At 42.2% G+C, this 23,119-nt stretch overlaps 1 protein-coding gene across 3 annotated transcripts in view; it reads left to right on the top strand.

Moving 5' to 3' along the window:
* Positions 1-23,119, top strand: part of ctdp1 (CTD (carboxy-terminal domain, RNA polymerase II, polypeptide A) phosphatase, subunit 1) — a 64,811-nt gene that overhangs the window by 23,416 nt on the left and 18,276 nt on the right. For all 3 annotated transcript variants that reach the window (XM_070984845.1, XM_070984844.1, XM_070984846.1), the window contains exon 12: positions 10,237-10,463. In XM_070984845.1, the coding sequence (XP_070840946.1) occupies positions 10,237-10,463 (227 nt within the window). The remainder of the gene's footprint in view (positions 1-10,236; positions 10,464-23,119) is intronic.

Raw genomic sequence — 23,119 nt, 5'->3', positions numbered from 1 at the left:
ACCCACATTATCCAACCCGAACATACGCCGTCAAATTGCCGTCTTTCTTGCCGTCTTTCTTGCCCCTCTTGAGTGGCAAGCTAATGCTGCCGCTGTAAGGCAGTTCATAAAGTCTGCACACAGCCTTCCCTTTATCCCCTTTTTTCACCTATGGTGTTGAATTCAAAACGCTTCCACACATTACTACTCAGATGGTTTGTTGTCATGATTAATTACTCAGCACAGCAAGCGAGTTTTCTCCATTTAGCAAAGAGAACAATAATAGTTTATTTTATCGACAGGACAACATGGCATACAATGGGTCAGACAGATATTTTTCACTTCTAACCATTTCTAGAATCTGCTCAAAGGACCAGTGTGTAGGACTTGGCATCAAGTGCTGAGGTTACAGATCACAACCAGCTGAACACCTCTCCACTCACCCTCCCCCTCCAAGTGTGTAGGAGAGCTTACGGTGACCAGGAAACTCACAGCAGGTGCTCTGTAGAGTTGATGTTTGGTTTGTCCATTCTGGGCTACTGTAGAACAGCATGGTGGACTCTTTAAAAAAACACTCAGCTCATGCTAAGGTAACGAAAACGCAATGATTTTTACTTTTAGGTGGACTAATGAAAGCATAATTATGAACATTGTATTGTATTTCTGCCAATAGATCCCCCTAATTCCTATACACTGGACCTTTAATCATTACCAACCATAACTATTCTTAACCGTACCTTAGTTATGCAGAAGTTGCAGTGCACAAATCTGACAACTGTGCCTAGAGACAAACTGAGACTCAACCACTGCCCGTGAGAGAAAAAACAAATGGCTAAAACAATACACAGCTCCAGACTGTGGTAATTTTAGCTAGCGGGATTAACAGCGCTAGCAACCCTTGCACATTACAGGCAGCCATTTGATGAAATGTTAATCTCAAAAGGACGGCCTAAGGATGCTTTTAAAGAAATCATTGGTTCATTTAGAAGCGAACCGTGTAAAGTACTCACAGTATAACATGAGATGATCTGTGACGAGTCTTACTGAAAAGATAGTAGTTCTCTGTTGAAATATGTAATAAGAATATGAAAGTAATTATGAATTTAGTTTTTAATTTGCATGGCATACACAGTAAGCCAATTCTGTGCTCTTGCACCATTTCAGTTTTAAAATAGGACATTTAAACACACATTTTTAGTACTTAAAACACAAGTCACTATTAATAGAGCTGAATGTGAATGTAAAATTGTCTGGATTTGAACTCCTGCTGCAGTTAATATTGCAACTGCCCTCATTTCTGTGGGACAGTAGATCTATCAACACCTTTGGACTGACACACAAAACGAAAATGAAATGAAATCCTGATGAGTTGAGGCAGCATGAGTTAATGAGAAGTGAATGATTATTATACAGGAGAAGATTTAGACACAGGTCAGTAATGGTGTGACATGTGTGACGCCATAGGGGCCCTCAGAGACACGGCTCATTAAGCCTGGGATCATAGGAGATCTCATACAGCCATCAGTCACAGTGATCTGCCCTCTCCCTCCACCTGCAGGTATTGATCTCCCACATCTTTGGTGAGATATAATGGTAGTCACTGTGGAGGACAAGCTTCTGCAGAATATAAACCTTATTAGGGAATATTTGTCATATTATGAAGAAGCTAGCAACGGGTCGTACCATGCCAACGTGTCGGAGCGTGTGTTGAGAAATCCTGGAAGTGTTTAGTGAAGCGCCTGTCGACGCCTGTGTCGTTTAGGGCGAATGACGTCACTGATGACGTTCGAAGCCTCGCTGGTTCAGGAATTGGTTCGAGTATCGACGCGATTTATGAACAAATATATACCGCAATGGATCCGCTCACACTTTGTGGGTTTGTGTTGGCGATTTGTTGGTTTGTGTGTGACGTAGAGGTGCATTTTGTTATGCTGTTGTTTGTTTTGATGGAGCCTGTGAGATAGAGAAAGTTTTCCCCCGAGTGGGAACATTTTGATCTGATCTCTCCCAATAAAATAAGTACACTTTCAGTAACATTATTACACGTGTTTTATGTTTGTTATGCAGTGTCAAGTGTTTGTTGTGTGCTAAAGAACTGGGGTGCAACAACAACACCTCATCCATGCTGAGGCATTTTCGTGCTTTGCATGAAAATAATGAGGGGAATGTGGCCAGACCCATCCCATATTTTGCTTCTGAAAAAATATGAATGAAGTCCTTAAGTTGCACAATCAAATTTACTGCCCTCTTCATGTTCACAAGCACGTCCACCGCCGCTTACCGTGTTAAAACACTGTAACAGTTTAAAAACAATTGTTCCCCTGTCATTATGAATTATTCAGATGTTGACAAAATTATTTATTGATAAACATTTGACAAGTAATATGAGATTCCATTGTATTGTCATTTTACATACCCACAATACAAATTTTATTTATGAATAATTGCATGAATGATACATGAAATGCATTAATTGAGATGAATTGATTTCTTTTACTTGGCAGTCATTCCCATGGCTGCACTGTTGCAGGACAGTTTTGAGTGTATTACAAATTGATAAAATTACAATTACAATTACCTATAATATATCTGGCTGTTTAACCGTCTTTGACCAGCAGGGGGGTTTGTGTGCACATGAAGCCTCGAGAAATGAACCTTTTTGTGATTTTGGCTGGAAGACTTCAAGAAGCTTCATCTCGCCATCACTAGAAGAAGGATTTAGCGTTGCATTACTTTTTTGTGTGTCTGTGTGACGTTCTTTACTTGACAGTAGTGTTCTGCAACTAAATGTGTACTCTCTTCATTTTCATCCATCCGTGAATTGGCCATGTATTCCTTTAATCCTCCTAAAGTCTTCTAAAAATAAAGAGTTGTTGCTGTGTGACTCCATCAGTGCCCCTGAAGAGGTCTGAGAAGTGTAGACTTTGCAATAAGGCGTGATAAAGTGTTTTTAGTCGGTTGCATCCCAGGACGGTGTTTTGGCTGGTGCTGTATCCTGCCATGGCTAATGCATACCAAAAGAAGTCCAGTATGCAGTATATGAAAGCCTTTATTGCTCTGGGGCATCAGACTTGTAATTACAGCTTTAGCGTGAAGAGTCGCTGCAGTCCCATCAGAGCTTCCACAGATATAAAATAACTCATGGTTTGAAGGACTTGACTCCGCTCATGAGGAGCTTTCTGTTGATTTAAAAGCTTCATTTAATTTTTTTGCTGTGCAGTAAAGTCCCACATTCACTGAGGTGCAAAGCTCCGTCTCAGCTGACCACGCTGCCCTGGCCTGATGTGAGTGCTGCTCGACATTTCACAGACGGCAGCAATATCGAGGCCCCGGCTCTGATAAGATATGAAGGCTGTGGAATGTAGAGATGCCAGGGTGATAATTGCATTTGTTTGGCGTGGAGTCCACCAAGATAAAACACAGCAACTGATGCTTTTTATAGGCCGTTGCAGAGCAGATGAGTATTTGGGATATGATTCCAAAAGCCCAAAGTGGATCACTTATTTTGTCCAACCAATGTTTTAAAATCCAAGGATATTTTGTCAAAAACAACCAGCAAATTTGAGAAGCTGGAACCAGTGAGTTTTTGGCACTTTTGCTTAAGAAAATGCCAAAATACAACAGCGAAGGTGAAATGATCAGTCTGTCGCCCTGAGCTGAGGATGTGGTGCTGTCCATGGTCCTGAAAATGCTTGTCCATTTCACTGTTTTACAGCCACAGTTTAAAAAGCGGTGAGGTACAAGATATCAGACCAGTTCTACACAGTCAGCTGCAGTCAAACATCATGCTGACACAAGCAGCAAATTACTGCTCACAGACAAGCCACTCCATCATTCAAACAGACTCCATCGTCTGTCCCTAAACCTGGAGCGCTGTGAATATTCCTTCTGCTCTGCTTTCCATTTGGACACAGTCCTTGGCAACCTGACAGAAATATCCTCAGTCATCTGATGGTTGCAAGATGTCCGCTTTCTCATCCATGCTACCAGGACGACTCTGGTCGGGGAATTTTTCTGAACCGTACGGATTCAGAAAAGTGCATCATTGATATAAAAATTTCTGAATATCTGAAGTCTCTGAATGAACTCTGAAGTGTTTCATGTTTGAGGCTGTTTCATTGCAAAGTCATGATTTCATTTCAGCCTTATGTAACTACCCTTTACTAACCTCAGTTGCAGCACAGCACATCTTTCTGAGGCGGTGGTGAAAGGAAGCCAGTGTCTTCCTGTGTGCAGAGCCGCTGAAGCATTCTTGCTCTGAAAAGATGGTCGTATTTTCTGCGTTTGAGTGCCTCCTTCATGTAGGAGTAGGCAGAGGTGGAGTAAAGATGTTGATTCTCTCTTGCGATTGTTCCCGTCAGAATGGGACTTGGCCGTGACTCACAGGCTATATGGCGTTTTTGATGTGACCTTGAACTAATGAACAGCTCAGGTGAATGCAGTGATGAGCAGGAGGCGGTCGAGGTCTTTGTGCTCCTGAGTTGCCCGCCCCACCACTTTTTAATTCTTAACTTTTCTCCTGCCTGTAATGTTGTCCTATGTCCTCATGTCTTCCCTCTCTTCTCACACATTTGCATTCATTTGCTCTTCCCCTGGGTGTCAGGTTAGCTTTCCTTTATAAACGTAAAGCCCGTCTCTTCCTCTGAGCCCACATTAAATGACCCGTCAACGGTCTTACTCCACTCAGCAATCAACTGTCTGCCCTGTTACCACCCCTGACTACTTTTTGCAGATGAAGTGAGTAATGTTGGCAGGGAATAAAGCTTGTTATAAACCCCCTTCAGTGGGAATTGGCTATGTAAATTTCTCCCCGTGCAGTCCTCCGTCTTGTACAATAACTCAGCCCAAGCAGAAATTGCATAGGACAATGAGTGCTGATTGACTGGCTGGATGGAAATGGTATCCTGCTTCTCCTCTTCTGCTGTGGATTTTACTGGCAGCTATACCATTGTGTTTCTTCCGAGTTATTTTAATGCACTGAGACATTGATATTTTTCTTTTAAAGCCATACCTGAGCTGAACCTGTGCTCTTCAAAAACTTTGGGGGAAAAAAATTCCTTTGCATGCCTGAAAGTTTTCACTTGGCTAACTTGAAGCTCTGCAGTGTTTACCGAATGCAGCCGGTCGCTGTGTTGGATGGCAGTATCTGCTGCATGTTCTCACTCCTCATAGATCTGTGCTATTCATAGCCAGGTTCATTTTGGCACCTCATTTCGCATCTAGTTTTTGACTTTTAATTTCTTTAGTCAGTTGCCTTGCCTGAATTCTGGCTGTCTGAACGGAGCCGCTCTGTCTGTCAATCTTCTTTGCTTGGTCTTATTACAGCTAACTGTCCATTCACAGGCTGTGTCACTCACTTCTTAGCTGTTTTTGTACCTTCTCACCGTACCTTCTGCTGCAGTGATATAGAGGTGTTGTTCAAGGTGTGTCTCTACACTGTTGGGTGTGGTTACAGGTGCAACAAAGCCCCCTTCCGACCACATCCGCCCACACCAGTCAGTGATGATGGTTGTTGTCAGAGGTGAAACACGACTTCGCAGCCTCGTGTTAGCGTACCTTTACGTAAATGTTGGCTGGCTGGCCTCCTGTTTTCATGGTCTGTCCAGGATGTTTGTTGCAGCTTCTTGTCTAATTTTCATTGAGACTGTAGATAAATTCAGTCAAGAAATCTGTTGGTAGCAACTAAATCAACACACAGTTTGGAAGGTGGAGATGCTGTTTCACCAATCAGGGCGTTCATTCAGTACATTTTGTGTATGTATTTAAAATTGGTTGTTAACAAAGATATTGTGTCATAGCTTCTTGGTGATGTACATATACTGCTCAGTTTCAGAATAATGTGGCTGAAATTCTCCCTGACCTCTGAAATATTTGCATGTAAGTCTGGTCACTATTCAAGTAAGAATTTCAACCTGCACTCAAACTGAAAGGATTAGTTAATAAGTTGTTTAGTCAGTCAATAACAAATTAATCAGCAGCTAAGTAAGTTTTCAAGCAAAAATGCCAAATATGTGATGGCTCTAGCTCAGATGTGCGGATGTGCTGATTTTCCTTGTCTTACAGTATTCCAAACTGAATATGTTTGGGTTTTGGACTGTTGGTCAAACAAAATGGAAATCTGAAACATCAATAAACTTTAAGGCTCCAATCTGTCAGTTTGAAGAATGTGTTCAGCACAGAGTAAGATGTGACTGCAGGAACTTAATCACAGCCCTTTGTAATGTCTGCTGTTTTTCTTCAAGCTGGCCTCAGCACGAGCTGAAACTCATTGCTGTGGGCAGCAGCAGTTCACTGCTCCCACAGCACCAGCTACTCCTAATTGCCATCTTTCATTTGAAATGAATGACTGTTGGCTCCTTTTGCTGCACATGAATCTTTCAGTGTGAGTAACACCTCAGGCCAGATTTGAGCCCGTAGTTAAAATATCAATGTCAAGGATTTAGAAGTGAAATCTTAATAGCTTTGCTGGACAGGAAACGCCTGATCTGCTTTCACTGAGCTTGATGTATGTTTTTATTTGTCAATTCATGTTAGCCCCAATATATTCTGTTTTAGGCATGTGATAATCTGCATCTTTTAGTCCTCTGTTTCCTGTGTGCTCGTCCAGCCTCTACATCTAGTACACCCTCCTTGAAACAGATAGATCATCACAGCAGACCACAGGGTAGTTACAAACAGTGCTTAACACAGTAGTGTAGCAACTGAAGCCTTTAGCCAAAAATAAATCCTATGCCCTGGAATTACACTTGTACTAAACTCTATTTGCAGCTCGCTGTGATGAGACCAGTGGCCCGACTGTAAACTGGCTCTGAGGGGGTGCCGTGCTGTGCTTTGAAAAGTTTCATGGTGCGCTCTTTAAATGCCCTTTGATTACAGCAGGAGAAGGATGCTGTGGGAAGTGTGCCATGCAGTTTGTGGGGGATTGTTAATGCTCCCATATCTGCCAAGGTTATGACTCTTCCTGACATAGTGAACTGTAGATTGGTTTTTAAAGGGTTGTAATCAGAAGCAGACATGGCTGTGTTGGCCATATACTGTACAGTGCCTCAGAGGTATTTGCCAGTCGTAGATAAGAACTGTTTTGATTCATACACACAACATGGAAGCATGTTGCGCTATAATTTAATCTTATTTTGTGCTCAGAAATTAGCTTTTGCCTCAGCTAGCACACACAATGTGAAGATGTGTAGTTATAGACATGCAAAATGACATTTGGAAAAGGGAAAGCTAGTTAGCCTAGCTTGATGACGTTAGCCTTGACTCCCACTGAACAGTACTTTATATGATTATATATTATTCCAACATCTGTGGAGTCGTGGGCAGCTTGTGCAAAGGAGTGGGTCTGGCTAGCATTAGCTGTCTCCCCTTCATGGGTCCAGTTGTGATTATGGCAAATGACCATTGTGTCTGTAACCGCAGCGCTTCATACGTACATACATTCATACATATGATTCGAGTTACCACTCAATAAAGTATCGAGTTACAAAGTGAGTGCTCAAATGACAGATGGCGCTAAGCAACAGCCAACAAAATTGGTCCCCTGCTGGTTGGCTGTCACGTGGCCGTTGGAGTATAAGCATTATTTTTAGTGCCCGCCTCCACAGATATTGCACATGTCAGTTCAGTGTCAGTCAGGACCAAAAAGGATATTTTCATTAATGAAACTTTAGTCGTATCATGCATCTGCTTGTTCATCTGTCATAGATAAACCTGCTAAAATTTGTGTTATAGACCTGAAATGTCTTTTTCAGCCCAGTTTTTGTAAATATCTGTCTGCCTCATTATATGGACACTTTTTCTGTAGGCCCGTCTGCTGTGTCCCCTTAAATTTGCCTATATTCAGCTCTCTTTATATTTTCACTGTACTGACTGAAGAATAAGCCTCCTTTTTAGTGTTTAGCAGCTGTCACAAAGGCAAGGCCAAATAAATTGTCACAGTTAGCGCTCGTGGGAGACAGTGAAGGGGGAAAATGGCATGAGAAGAGAAACATTTTAGTGGAAAAAAAACAATTTTTTGAGATGAAATCTTAAATTGTGTGTGGCTGACGGTTCAGGAACAAACAAAACCCCTTTCTTATCTGTATCCCGCCTTTGTTGGTACCCTGCAGGGGCATTCTCATTTAAATTTGATGCAGCAAATGGAATTGGAGGACGACCAACACTGACCTAACACGTTCAGTTTTTTGTTCCTTTTTTATTTCTAGATCAGCCCTGCCTCAGGCACGCTTACCTTCTGCCTTTACCAAGGCGCCCTTTGGCTGTCCAAATAACCAACAACAAGGCTTTAATGAGCCTGGCTTGTTTCCAGTAATGATCCTGGCTCTGGCCCCAAGAGAGTGTCCCTCTGCATTAATCCCAGTTTCCCCTCAGCTACATGCTAGTAATGAGTTAATGAATGAGATGCTGCACATTTGCAATGGCAATATTCACCTCAGATTTCCGTTTATCTTGTGGTTGTCAGTTGGTTAACATGCTCTAAATGGTCAGTAACCTTTGGGCTTTAGAAATAATGAGCTGCTCAAAGAACACAAGAGTGATGGGCTGGTGGAGCTGACGGTTTTGCTTTCTGTCACTGACAGAATGTCTCACCGGACAGATTAGCATTGTTATATTTGGCTCTGGATTGTTTCCTCATGGTATAAATTTGATGTGATGGGTTTATTACCCTACCTCAAATATTATTCCATCTGCGGGAGGATGGACTACATCCATCAACCCCAGGCCAGTGTTTTATCTGTTGCTATAGCTCTGCAGTAAAGATTCATTTTATGACTCCTGATAATGTTTGCTTTTAGTTTAGACTTTAAGCATCAAAGAGTTGATGTAACAGTGTGGTCAGTTTTGAGCTGCTTTGTGGTCTTGCATTGAGCAGCGTTATATTAAACATCTCTTTTAGTGTGTCCACATCCTCTGTTGTTGCAATACGTAGCAAAACAACCCATTCAGAACCTGGCCGATAATCCAGCTTGGCCGTTATTAGCTTATCCTAGTTATATCAGTATTGGCATATATTTATGTGATATCTAAAACCTTTTTACATACAACACCCGATTCCAAAAAAGTTGTGAATGCTGTTTGACACTTACTCAACTGAAAACAGTACAAGGACATTATATTGAATGTTTGACCTCATCAGCTTCACTGGAAATATTTGCTTATTCTGAATCTGATGTATCAACATGTTTCAAACAAGTTGGACAGGAGCAACTAAAGACTGGAAAGTTGATGAATGCTCCAAAAACACCTGTTTGGATCATTCCACAGGTAAAAAGGTTCACTGGTAAAAGGTGATAGTATCATGATTGGGTATGAAAGGGGCATTGTGGAAAGGTTCAACAATTTGTGATTGTATGAAGGATGTTACTACATGAACTCAGGGACATTGTGAAACTGTTTTTTCTAAACACATTTTGTTTGCAAATGGTTGCATCGTGTTTCTGTATATGTTTCACACATCATCCCATTAATGTTTGGAATCAGGGTGGTAAAAGAAGGAATATCTACCAATGAATCATCAATTGTGCTGGTAGTTGGATTGTTTTGCTTGCGGTTTCTTGTTTTTGCGTGAACCTAACCAGCTGTTGGCTGCAGCTTCGTGTTTATTTACAGTGCAGACATTAGATGTGCGAGTGGTATCAATTTTATCATTTAACTATTGGTAAGAAAGCGAATGGGTGTATTTCCCTTAATTTGAAAGGGCTCCGGGCTGCACGGTGGCGCAGCAGGTAGTGCGCGTGCCTCACAGCAAGAAGGTCGCAGGTTCGATTCCCGGGTCGGGCCTTTCTGTGTGAAGTTTGCATGTTCTTCCCGTGCATGCGTGGGTTTTCTCCGGGTACTCCGGCTTCCTCCCACAGACCAAAAACATGCTCATTAGGTTGATTGGTGACTCTAAATTGCCCCTAGGTGTGAGTGTGAGTGTGAATGGATGTGTGTATGTGCCCTGCGATCGGCTGGCGACTGGTCCAGGGTGTACCCCGCCTCCCGCCCCTTGGGACCGTGCAGCCGAGATAGACTCCGGCCCCTCGCGACCCCGAAAGGGATAAGCGGCATAGAAAATGGATGGATGGATGAAATGGCTCCTATCAAACAGTTTTGTCTTATGTGTGTTAAAAATCTTTCATCAGTCAGTCAGTGTAGTTGCTTAAATGGGACTCTTAACTCCAACTTTAGTCAATCTCTAAGGTTACAATACAGTATGTACATTTATACGACATCTCACAAATACTCCATTTCCCTCTTTTTTCCCCTCAAAAATAGGTGGATGACATCTTAGGTGAGGAAAGCGACAATGAAAGCGAGGGCCGAGGGAAGGAGAAGCCAGGTAATGAGGAGGTGGAGGATGAAGAGGAGCAGCAGCAGCAGCAGCAGCAGCAGCCAGGAGCTGGACAGATAGCAGGACGAGGGTCTGGTCCTCAGGCGCTGGTCATGGAGGAGGGGATCCAGACACCATCCACTGAAGCCAGTCTGCCGAGTGGTGTGCAGAGGTGAGACACACCTTTCTATCGAGTGTAGTCATTTGCTCTCTTTCTGTCTGTCTCTCTTTAGCCCAGATATTTACTATTACATGTTTCCTTTATCAGCACCTCAGTGCCATCACTGTTGGCTCTCTCACTGCTGATCCTCTATATCTTGCATAAACACCTTCAGGCGAGAAGGACACTTAACTTAAATTGCAGTTTGCAAGAATCTAAATCCAATGAGTCCTTGCAAAGGTACTGTATATTTTCAGGTCGTACTTCTCTGATGAATATGATCATAACACACAACTTAATCAGGGCAACCATGCTGAAGCCAGACGGTCTGGTCGGTTGCCATGGAGACAAATTTCAAACAGACAGCAGGTAGCCGAAGAGTTGTGAGCACATGAGAGTCTGTCATTGCTGGAAGGCGGGCCGAGCTGTTTGATTCAGTCTCTGCTGACAGATTATTTGTTGTTGTTTGTACATCCTTAGCACTGCAATATGATTCATTTGAACTTTTCCGCAAATAAAACCTTGTGCAGTCACAAGTCTTTCTCTGTTGAAAACATGGACATAGTACAGCGCATGAAATAGACCCAGAAACCTTGAGTCCAGACCAAAGAAAAAATACATTACAGATGTTCATGGCTGTCATTGTTTAACCCTCTCACATATAATGTGCATTTCTAGAGTTACTGCTTTGGTGTATGATTGCAACATACTTGCATAATACTGCATGATCTCTATGTTCCACACTTAAATGAGCTTGGCCAGGGCATGTTTTTGGCATGTTTACAAAAAGCACCATATGATCATTTTCAATATGCCACACCTGACACCTGTGGTGCCTTTAAAGAGGACTGATCTTTATCAGTGCTCTTTATCTGAATAGGCAAGATAATGTAGTTGTGCTCTCTGAAGGGAAGTGGATTACAAAGAAGGTTGGTCAGTGGAAAAAATAACCTTTTTATTTATTCATAAGCACAGTAATTTAGTGTCCTCCAACATATTGAAAAAGTGTGCACAGCTGAACATGTGACAGGTGCATCAGAGGAAGAAGAAATGAGAGAACTCCTGCACGCTGTCTCGCTTACTGTTGGTGTACTTCATTCCCGACATTTAGGTCTGTTTGGCCTTCATCGGGTATGTGGGCAGCAGTACATAGAAGCTGTCTCACTTTATCCAGTGAGAGGACAACAGAAATGTGTTTAACTGGTGAGCAATGCAAGTCAAACTCTGCTTAAACTAGCAAATATTTCACACAAGACACAAGGGTGTTCCCTGCAAAGTGGCTTCGTCATACTCTGGATTTGACCAGCATGTGCTCGATGAGCTTCAGTGTCTTTGTGTGCTTTTGCTCTTGGAATACATTTTGCTAACCTGAATCACTTGCTAGCATCAGAATGCTTTCATGACTTTATTGTTCTTGAAGGAATCTGAAGATGTCTCCAGAATCACTCCCTCATTCAGTCAATAATTTACTCTGTAGTGAATATTAAATAGCTTTTTGTACCAATGTTGAAACTGGCTTGACCCTTAGTTCATTTTCAGTCAGTCAAAGTGACGTGTGCAGAGCTTCCAGGTGGTGCCAGTCCACGTGTCCTATATTTCAATGTGCTGGACAAAAGGGGGAATTTCTAGTTAAATATTGTCCCATTATGGATGCTGACCAATGGGCACAGCTTTTGAAGTTTGTCCAGTCTTTCATGAGAGCTCTGCAGCCATCAGCAGAGAAACGGACTGTAATTCCTCTGGCCGTTAACAGACGTCCGCTTGAAGTGTTGCTGGTAATAAGATTGTTACAATTTGGACATAATATTAATGCACCACTCCAGCAACTATTGCTATGCAGCAGGTAATGCTGTTGTTAGTTACATCTGTGTTTGACAAGTCCCCAATCTCACTGGATAGACAGAGAGTAAGAGCTGTCACACACTGGTTGGCTGAACTAAAAAAAAGCCTGTAGCCTTGAGCTCCTCTCTAATTGCCCTAATGTTGGACCACTGCACCTCTTCTTCCAGACTTGGGTTTCCTGGCTGTAAGTCCATGTTCAGCCTCAGCGCTCGCTTGTCAGAGCTTAAAAGAAGAGAGACCTTGTGTGGGGTGTTTTTCTTCACCAGAGATGCTCTCAGAAACATATTTCTTTCCATATAGTCATGGTTGTGACTCAGTGTCCATGGCTACCCGGGCCTCAGCAGGCAGCAGCATGATGATTTTCCTCCTTGTTTCCCATTGTGGACATGTCAGTCCATCTGTCGCCTGGGCTGACACCTTTGGTTGCCGGTAATGAGTCGAGTCTGAAATACACTGTCCTGTGTTGTTTAGCTGTTGTTGAAAACCTGTGGAAGCCCAACTCCAGCCTGTGCAGTGATACAGAGGAGCAGCACATGATTAGGTACCCTGAGACACAAGAGGAAGAGTGTATGCTGGGCGTCTTCTGTCCACAGAAAGACCAGTGACGTAGTCTAATAATATCACAGCTTACCTGGACATGAGTCTCCTCTGTGCCCTCTGTCTGTCTCAGAATGCCCAGCTAAGAAACGGGTTTAAATCAATGCTGAAACAACAGTATCATGCACTCATTTACTAACACAGCACCGAGTTCACACCCGGCCACTTTTGTCCCCTGCTTTGCCTCTGCTCAAAGTCACACATAACTGTAGAAACCCTGTATAAATAAAATAAGTGCAAAGGAACTGAAGTCCCTACGTGCCATAAGAGCAACATAAAAATGAAACATTTAAAAGCAGGAAAGACATGCTTGCAAGCTGTCTTGTACAATTATCCAGTCTATTTTAAACCACAATGTTTTCCTAGAGGAATACTCAAACTAAAAATATTTCTTCATCAATTACGCATCCCATACATATTATAGTCCTTCAAGGAACGGCCTGTAACGAAGGCTCCCTGTCAAAAAAAATAAAATCTCTGTTATCCCTCACCATTGCTCAAGATGAACTTGAGACTATTAGATGTGTGCCTCTTTAACGACAGCAAAATAATCTGAAAATGTCATTAAACAACTAGAAGTGAGAATATGTCAAACTGCGCATGCGGCATAAGCTAAATTACAGATCGCCATTTCTCTTCACATCAGAGCATTCATCAAATGGCAAAGATGGGGTTTGATCCTCTGTCTAATTGGTGGGAGCCTACCTTCAATTTCCTCACACTGGGAAGTATAAGTATACTGTTAAAGCCGTGTACTGGAGTTGCATAAAAAGAAAAAAGTCTGACATGCACCTCTAAGTGTCTGCCAGACTGCGTTAATGTAATTCTCCTGTATGACAGAAAAGAATTTGAATGTATTGCCATGTAGGCCATTAGAGGTATGTGCGTCGTCTGGCTGTTCCTGGTTTAGACGTGACTCTGGGGGAGCTTCACTCCCTCTGGATTTTTGAAGTACTTATGCATAGTCAGGGCGTTACCTACAATAGATGGCCAACGTCGTGCCCCCAGTTTGAAAAGGAGCAGGAGTAGCTGTGCAGGAAGCTAAGCAGTGTACCGCTGTCAACTGGCCGAGGCAGTGGAGGAGTCTGCAAAGGAGTCTGGTGTCTTTGGAGACGGCAATATACAGGTCAGCCCAAACTGTGCCTTTTAATAGCTGCCATTCTGTCCGTCTCCATCCCTGACTTCACCACTTTCTTATATTTGGCACAAAGCAGACATACACCTTGTTGCTAAGATACTGTAGTGAGGTGAATGTCTCTGTTATGTTCTCGCCATCATTCAGTATCTGCTCTGGCCTTTCTCATCTAAAGTAAGGATATTGTGTAATATTTAAATCTACATGAAGTATGACACGTAGTGTTTGATCACTTTGAAGTTATGTGACTCGCTGTAGCTACTGTCACTGTATTTAAAATATTGTGATTGGCTGAAGGGAGAATGCTGCTTATCTAATCACCATCAGACGTATCACTAGGGTGACCTGTATTACATACCAGCGCCCGGGTCTACCAATCACTGTTGATCTTGAAGAAAGCCTGAGTCATCACAATAATAGAGAAATACATTTGAAGCCAGAGTGTGCAACACTTTTTTCCTACTCTCATGTTTGCTTCCAGAGATCAGCACCTCACTCCAACCCATGCCTTATTTTTTATTATATATCCTTCTAAAGTAAGAACATTGCTCGCGTTTCTACTCATTCTGCTGTAATCCATTTACAAACACTAAAGGTCGGACTGGAAAAGGAACCATATCCACATTCACATGATTTACTGGTTTTCTTGTATACATTTCTGATACATTTATGCAGCGAACATCTGGTTTAGTAGATATTAAGCAGCACTATGGGTCCCAAAGGCCAGTGTTTGCAACCACAGTTTGAGGCAAATCAAAATAATAAGCTTCAACAAAGGTGCTCCAAAGATGATTTATTGTCCTGCGCATTGTGAAAAGGATATTCACAGCCCGCTTCTTGAACGTCACTTCGCAGTACTGTATTAGCCCCACAATTCTTTTCACTCGGATGATTACGCGCACTGTTTTCTTTAAATCCATTGAAGCGTGGTGGGCTAAAATGAATCTGCATTGGGCTGATTCCCCTTTTGTTGTTCGCCAATTTAAAGTTCTTTATTTTGATAACTCAATTTTCTGCCTCATAGCACGTTCCAGGCATCGAGCACATGACACACACCGTGGTATCTGTCCCCCCTGACGTCTTCCCAATGAATCAGATTTGTACAATTTAAGGACATAAAATGTCTCAAACTGCTACTTTTCATCGTGAAAGGTCTTGAATTTTGAGATGATGCCCAGACCAATGAGAAGTCACAGGAGGATTTGACTTTTCTGGTCTTGTGATGTGAGTGATGTTGTGATGGTAGTTTAAATGAAGCAGTCAGGCTGTTTGGGTGTAATTATTCGTGCAATCTGCGGCTGTACAACACTTTTAGCTCTATAATATAATATAGTGATGATATGGTTGCAGGAAATGCTTTTAGTTTTATAGAAGCATACATACTAAGAGGCCTCAAATATATTCCAACCAATCAGGAAAAGATAAGTTAGTGGCTTCTTTCAGCAACCAAAGCTGTGTTTGAAAGCAAAACTTTATCATCAGTACAATTCAGTGAACTTCCCGCTACAGCACTATTGGAAAATCCACCATTGATGATATGTTAATCCTGAATCCTAATCAGTGCATCGCCTTCAGTGATTTTTGCATTTACATTTAACTCTGAAACAACAGGATGAAACTGTGCTGTGTGTCATGCTTAGTCTTTGAATAGGACTGTTTTTGTTGGCCTTGTTGAGTCTCACTCTCAAACTGAAAGTGTATTTATTCTTTCTAGAAAAGGAATCACATTTCCTTTGTTGAGGTCTTAAAAAAATCTTGAAAAGCATTCAGTTTGGTTTCAGAAAGTCTGCGTATACCCTGACACCCAGTACAACTAAATGCAATTTAGCATTGAAACAGATAGCAGCAGAAGCAGCAGGTGTTGAAATTACATTAGCAGATAGAATGTCTAGTGGGAATTAGTGCTAACATTAGCAAGCTACTGTAGGCTAACTAGGTTCCATTTTCTCAGTACAAGCTAAACAGTTCAATAGTTTGATGCTTTGCACAGTAGCTGCATTGCCATTCTACTTTCTACGTTGTTACACAAAATGTGAGGAGAAGATGGATGATTGAAGATTTGTCAAGATGTCTTCAAGCATCTTCAGCAGATGCATCAGGGTGGTTTCATCAGGGAGGCAAATAAAAACAGTGGCTGTACTTGAGAATGAAGTATGGTGCAGGGGAGAGTTCATTGCTAATGTGTTTTGAGCATAAACGCTTCCATCACTGCCTCCTGTAATTAGCTGCTGAGCAAAAGGAAGAGTTTACTGAGAGTTCAGCATTGAACCTGCTCAACCCCAACCATCTTAACTTTCTGCCTATTGTGCTCCTGCCTGAGCTCCTCCACACTGAAGTGCTTTAATGTAACTTCAATGCGTCTCTAGAATTCAGAGATGAAGATTTCCAGCCAGCTGGTATTTCAGCCCACTTGTGGATGTGTTGGTAGTCATTAGCTGTCAGTCTGGATTGATGTAAATGATTTATGGTGAGCAGTGGCACTTAGGGCCCTATCAAATTTAAGATTTAACGAGGAGGTTATAAAAGGTGGATGAACTTACATCTCCCACCACCTCACAGAAACTCTTGTCACATCCTGGTTAGGCAGTGCAGTCACAGTTCCAGGCCACTGCTGCAGTGCACTCATCAGGATGAAGAGTTTTGATTTTTGTGTCAGAATAAGTTCAGGGGTTACAGGGGTTGCAGGCATTAACTGGGTTTTGTTGTTTTTTGTTTTTGTTTTTGTTTGCCTGTGTCTCATCAGGTATTAGTGGAGGCATTGGCCATAAAATTTCAGCCTTCAAACAGAAGGTTCCTCAAATTAAGTTATTCGTAAAGTAATATGAACAGTATGAATAATTGATAATCCTCCCTGGCAGGAACTGCAACACTGAGTGTGCATCTAACAAGGCATTTGTAGGCTTTTAATGAAGACTGGATCACTTGGGATTTTAAGCATTTTCCCCCCTCAGACTTCCTTCTTTTTTAATTTCCCTAATAAGAAAGATGTCAGCAGATGTTGCAGATGTTACATTATATTACGTTCATTTGGCAACCACCTTTTTTTTTTTTTTTAACCGAAAGTGACTGCCCCCCTTTTTTGTTCTTTTCTTGTTGTTTTTTGTTCATATACTGCACATACATCAGGAGCAATCTGGAATTAGTGGCAGATTTGGGATTAAAACCAGATTCCACTTTCAGTTCTTCCCATATGTTTTGTTGTGGATGACAGTCATCATCCATTATACCAATTAAATGCATGTCATTTGCACATTATGCTCACTGGATTATGGTGACTACCAGACAGTTCATCTGGCAGTGAGGAAATGAAGAAGCAGTGCAATGGCCAAAGATAGAAATATACTTGTCGCCACACAGAATGTTTAAGGGCTTTCACTTAACAGCCTCAAATCATATGCAGGGTTTGAGCCAGAGCAAGCCAGTCGACAGCAACGTCCTTAATACAAAAAATGTCCTGCCACTACATCCTGCCTTTAAATGATATGCTCAATATCAATTCTCATGTAATCTGAGTACCATGTTTTAGCACAATTTTCACAGTATTATTTATTGTCCCTCTTGGATGGAGAAGTGACCCCTAGAAAAAGTACTAATGGGCTCATTTGGCCCCCTTCCAGTCAGTCCTGGCTCAAACACTGCTTATGAAGTCTTTGTCAAGTGGTTTAAAATGTCACTCTATATGAGCTCTCAGCCAGGGTGGATCACTTGTGTCCTTTATGGAGTGGTTAAGTTTATGGATTTATAGCATTGGCTTTTACTGTGTTTGCTGCCATTTGTCTTTAGGTATGGTTTATAAAAACGAGTTCCACGTTATGTAGGATTGTACAGCACTGCGCTCAGTTTATTAGGAGGAGGCTCTGAGACTGAATACTGCAGATTATGGAGCTGAAGCCAAACAACAAACACAGGCTTCCAGTTGAAGATTAGTGTGTAGAACTTTTGTGCCCATCTGAGGCACGGCTCTGGGATTTACATTGAAGTACTGCTGCGCCTTACTACCAAGATTATCACAATAAACTGTGTCCATGACCGCCCCTGTAGTGTATGTAGTAGAAGTCAGTGTCATCGTCAGCAGATTCAGTTGATTGAGTGATTTCTTTCGTTTCCTCGTTGATAAAGATTCTGCTTAAACAAGGACAGGAAAGACAGAAACCACTTGAACCAGTTATCTGCCATCTAGTCTTTTGAAGAAAATTAAGGCAGCTGATTAACGAGATAGCCAGAGAGTTGAAATGACGTTCAAGAAAAAGCCCATTATGTATCTCGTTCTTTGGGATTGGATGGTTTGGGATGTATTGCATGTCATATCAGGGAAGTTTCTTTTCCTAAGTTTGTAAAGCCCTCATTAATTATCATCTTTCCGTCTCTCACCATTATTTTGTTCCCCCATTCAATACGTTCTCCTTTGTTAAATGCTCTACATCACCCATTTTTCGGCCATGGCTCTTACAGCGATTCAGCCCATTCACTGCTCTAACACGTCTGCTGTGCACTGCTCACTTTTAATTTCCTGTGTCTCTGGGTGATATGCATTCATTCAGATGCCCCATCGCCCAGCCTTTCATGCACCCTGTACCCCCAGGGTGTATTTATTTCAGACGGAAAATGAAAGTGTGAAATTGGTCGGCTCGAGTGAGCGTGTTACGATAACATCACCGGAGCGAAGGTGATGGAGGAGGCAGATGAGTTTAGTTGGAAGGTTTTTCCATTCAGGATGTCAGACAGCAAAGTGTGGAATTCAGAATGCATTTCATCTTCTTTGACCCCCTTTGTTGGCTCTCTCCTGAACCCGAGGGTGCCTGATTTCCTGATTTCTGCACTTCATGCATTGTCAGCCCTGCTTGTGCAACAGCCACACATCCATGTTAGCACACACACTGGTGTTCTGAGTGTTCTTACTTTTTTCAAACAGCAGCATTCACAGTGCTCCTCCACAGACAGTCAATGCCTCAGCTACGTCTGAGAACGGGTCTTTTAGAAATTCCAGTGATCACATTGTGCCCTCTCATTAATCAAAGCAGAGACGTACAGCAGGGCAGCAGAGCGTGAAGTCATGTCCTCTTTTTGACTGCACCCGCTGTGTGATATCAAAGAGGTGCTTCAGTCTGAGAGTCGATTAAACATGAATGAAACACGGAGCAGCAAAACGCCCTGGACCAACCAAGACACTGACACAGTTATTTTTTTTCTCACACTGTCACTTGCCCACCTCCCTGCCCTCTCACCCTCAGCCACTCATTTTCATGTTACACGCTGGACTGTAGCATAAAGCTGTTCAATTGATTTTTGACTCCAGTGAAGGCTAAACACAGATGATGCTCTCATTTCTGTGTATAGTGTAAAGTTTTTGGGAAAGCCTTGGGAGGGCTGTCTGCCAGTAGTCCCGATGGGAGCGAGGGTATGGATGGTAAGATGTTGATTAGAGGATTTTATTCTGGACTATTTTATCCTTTAATCATTAAGAGCACAGTCACAGACCTGGAGGCTGTCAGGTAAGCCTTTTTCAAGGCTACTGATAATGAAGCAAGCCTCCTCCTCCATACTTCAACCACGATGACACCCAGCAATTTGCTGCCTGTTGTAATATCTCTGTCGTTCTCTGTTTGCTGCTGCAGTGCCCCAGATTCCACTGAGGGATCAATAAAGTTAATTTTGGCCAAAGTATTCTCTCAAATTCTTCTGCATTAGAATTGGCCCAATCACGAGTAAAGATTTTGTTTTTGGGGGGGTTGGGCTACAACCAACAATCAATTTTTGTTAACAAATTATATTTTTTGTCCATTTAACAGTTGATTAATTGTTCATGCTACTCACGTTTTTCATCTCTGAACTGGTCAGACTCTCTGACAGCCCAAAATCCCAAAGATGCTTCATTTACAAGGTCATAAAACAGAGAAAAACAGCAAGTCCTAACCACTGGGAACTGTGCAAGGAAGGTATTTGGTTGAGAAACCATCAAACCGCTGTCTGATGGAAAAGTAAAGTGCTTAAAATAAAAATCCAAATATAGTGGTCACTTCAACTGATTGTGTTAGGTGGGCCTTTTTCAACGGTGGCTGTAACAGGTAAAGCGCTGACTACGCATAAGTACCTCGTACAAACCCACTTCAAAAAACCCCAACTATCCATTAAATATTTCATTCTCATGAATCTGATTCAGAGCAAGATTTCTGCATCATAAAAGGAAAAGAAAAGCCACGAGACCACAGTCCTGAGTGACCTTACAGCGCGTACCGGCTGCTCTTGTAAATGTCGCTGTACAGCAGGTGCTTCGTCAGCTCATGCCTCTGCAGGTAGATGTTGCAGTTGTTGTGAGTAATAGGTGCCCCGGGAAATGTTTCACATAATGTGCATGTCCACTTTTTCTCAGTGGACGTTCTTGGTGCCCCAGCAATAAACTTGAGGCACATTTTAGAACTGACTTCAAATAGATGTGCCACTGCTGTAAAATACAGGGAACACAACACAGCGTGGGGTGTGCGGTATTCTGCCTCCGGCACCATAATGGATTCTGAGCAGCGCTCCTGTATGTACTGTTTGTGCTGATTTTGCAGTATTTGTTATATGGTAAATTTCAATGGTTTATCAAAGCTTCCACATCAATGTTTCTACATAAGGGGCTCCCTTATGCATTCACACACAGTCATGGCATTTCTCATGGCCCGTCACGCTCTTGTGTGCTGTTGTTTCGTTCAAATTACCTGCAGCAGACACCTGCTTGGAAATGAGAACAAAGCTCTCGGTTTAAAGGTTTGCTTATGTGTCATCAGACAGGCTTGTGTATAAGATGAATGCATTACTCTCAAAAATAACATTGTGCCCATACTATGTGTAGAAAGCTTAGGCCTGTGTGTTTTTGCTCACTTTTCAGAGCAGTTGGACTTTGGTCAGAACACGGAAAGGATTTCTGCCACAAAAATGATGGCAGCAGTCACGAGCAGGCGTTCAGACTGAAAATGGCACTCAATTAAATTAAAAAGAAAAAACAAAACTATTTCTGCAGCTAATGAAAAGATTGAATATGATCCTGAAAGACCAGTTTCTGGGACAACATTGATGAATTTAAAGGCTTATCAGACGGCAAAACACGACAGCAGTGTTTAATGCTATAAAGCAGCATTGTACAACTCTGCAAAGTTATTAGAAATTCATTTTATCCTTTAGCTCACCAGAAGTAAGTTAAATGGTGTAATTACCAAGTTCCTGTGCATTTAACCAACACTGCATTGCAAAGGTTGCACGCATTCTTTCTCACCAACCACACACAGTGACATTACTTATTAAAAATGTGGTTGCTACCTGTCTGGAGACATTACACAACTATGAAATGCAAGGGAAATTGGTGTGTCGGTTGGTCTTGACACAGTTGTAGGCTCTTCTCAAAGTGTGCTGTCGGCTCAAGGAAGGCTGCTACACCACATATACAAACCAAGGCCACCACTCATGTGAATTTCACCCTATGTTGGCTCCGCTTCAGATGTAAATTGGTGGTCAGGTTTTCTACTCCTCCCGGTCTCTTAAGTTATATAAGTAGAGTCCATACCTCATTGCAACTGGCGCGTACGTCGGGTGGTGAGGATATACTGCAGGCAGTGTAATGCAGTACACTTTGATGAATGTGGCCCATGGTGTGAGGGTAATTTTTCTGTTCTCTCCCGCCAGTTTCATTTGTCATCTCTCTTATGGCTGGCATCATTACTACATTTCTTGGGCAGGGTGTATTAACCAGCAGCCTGTTGTTCTTGGCACCCAAGATTCATTAGAGTAAAAGTGCTTGTAACATTGGGCAGTTTGTCAGGAGGATCAAGAGAATTACACAGATTACTCCAGAAATCATTTATTTCCCTTGTATTACATGTTAGCCACTGTTGCTCACTGACAGAAGAGGCCTTAGTTGGTTGAAGAATCTGTTCATACTGTAGTTTGCCTGCCTGGAGGATGAGACCTGATGTTAGAGCATCTGTCTTTCTCATGGTCATAAACTAAAAGCGAAGCAGTCAAATCAAAGTCCTTGAGACAAACTGAAAACCTGCCTCCCCATCCACACACTGAAACTCATTTAGAACCAAATCCTCTTTATCTTCCCGTTTCAGCACTGCTTTCAGATCCCCCCTGGTTCCAAAGGAAGGCCAATTCATTCTCCAGGCATCACTTGGCACCACCTTTTTTCTTCTTTCTTTGATAAAGTGCAGATTTTCTTCCAGCGGAAAATGCTGGACCCCAATATTGTCTTGAGAGCTCAGGATATTCAGTCTATACACCTCTGGCTTGGTGAAGATTTAGACCTGGGCTGGTGAAGCTATTCTGTCTGATTGCACCAATGTCTCATCTGGTCATTTCAGCACAGGACCCACAAAATCGATTTGCAGAGTTTTAAAGTGGCGTCACCGAGAACTCTTTGAAAAAGTTCAACTGCATTTCTAGAAACCATCCATTATGACGTCAGTGAGCTGGATCCAGCATGCTCATGTCTGCCATCCCAGCCACTCTGATGCTTCATGCAAGGGAACCACAGGGAGAAGAGAGGCAAGAGATCTAACAGTCTAATTGGACAGAGCTCTTTCTGCTTTTCTGTTCAGGGGACAGTTTGCGCTTCACTCTGGACTAGACTGTTAGTCTCTGTATGTGGACGTAGAGTGATATCTGGACAAATAAGGTAAATGTGCAGGATCTCAGGTATGATGAAAAGACGTTTAAAATACATTTAAAAGAAGATGGTCTCACATCAAATATATGGCATTCTGGTCTTAATCAGCCTTATAAAAATGCTGTTTCAGCTGTTTCCCTTATCAGCTACACTTTCACAAAACTTGAAGTTACCTGTTGTTGTTAGTTATCCTGTAAACGATGTAACCGAGGCTCATAACACACACGCTAGAAGTGCCCATAAAGAGAGTTATTAACCAATGGGAGACTGTTTGGGTGGTGAATTGCTGTCTACTACATTAAGGACGTCTGGCATAGCAAGCTTAGTGAGGGAGACAGGCAGGATTTTCAAAACTTTATTCGGGGTTGGAGGAGATTTTATGACATGTGTGGATCTGGCTGGATGTGACCGTCACAGCTGACGGCCAATGCTGTCTTAAGTATTCAT

Source organism: Chaetodon trifascialis, chromosome 17 (assembly GCF_039877785.1).
Source record: "Chaetodon trifascialis isolate fChaTrf1 chromosome 17, fChaTrf1.hap1, whole genome shotgun sequence".
Classification (NCBI taxonomy): Eukaryota; Metazoa; Chordata; class Actinopteri; order Chaetodontiformes; family Chaetodontidae; genus Chaetodon; species Chaetodon trifascialis.
The sequence above is the reverse complement of the archived record's forward strand: the minus strand, read 5'-3'. Positions and strand labels throughout refer to the sequence as shown.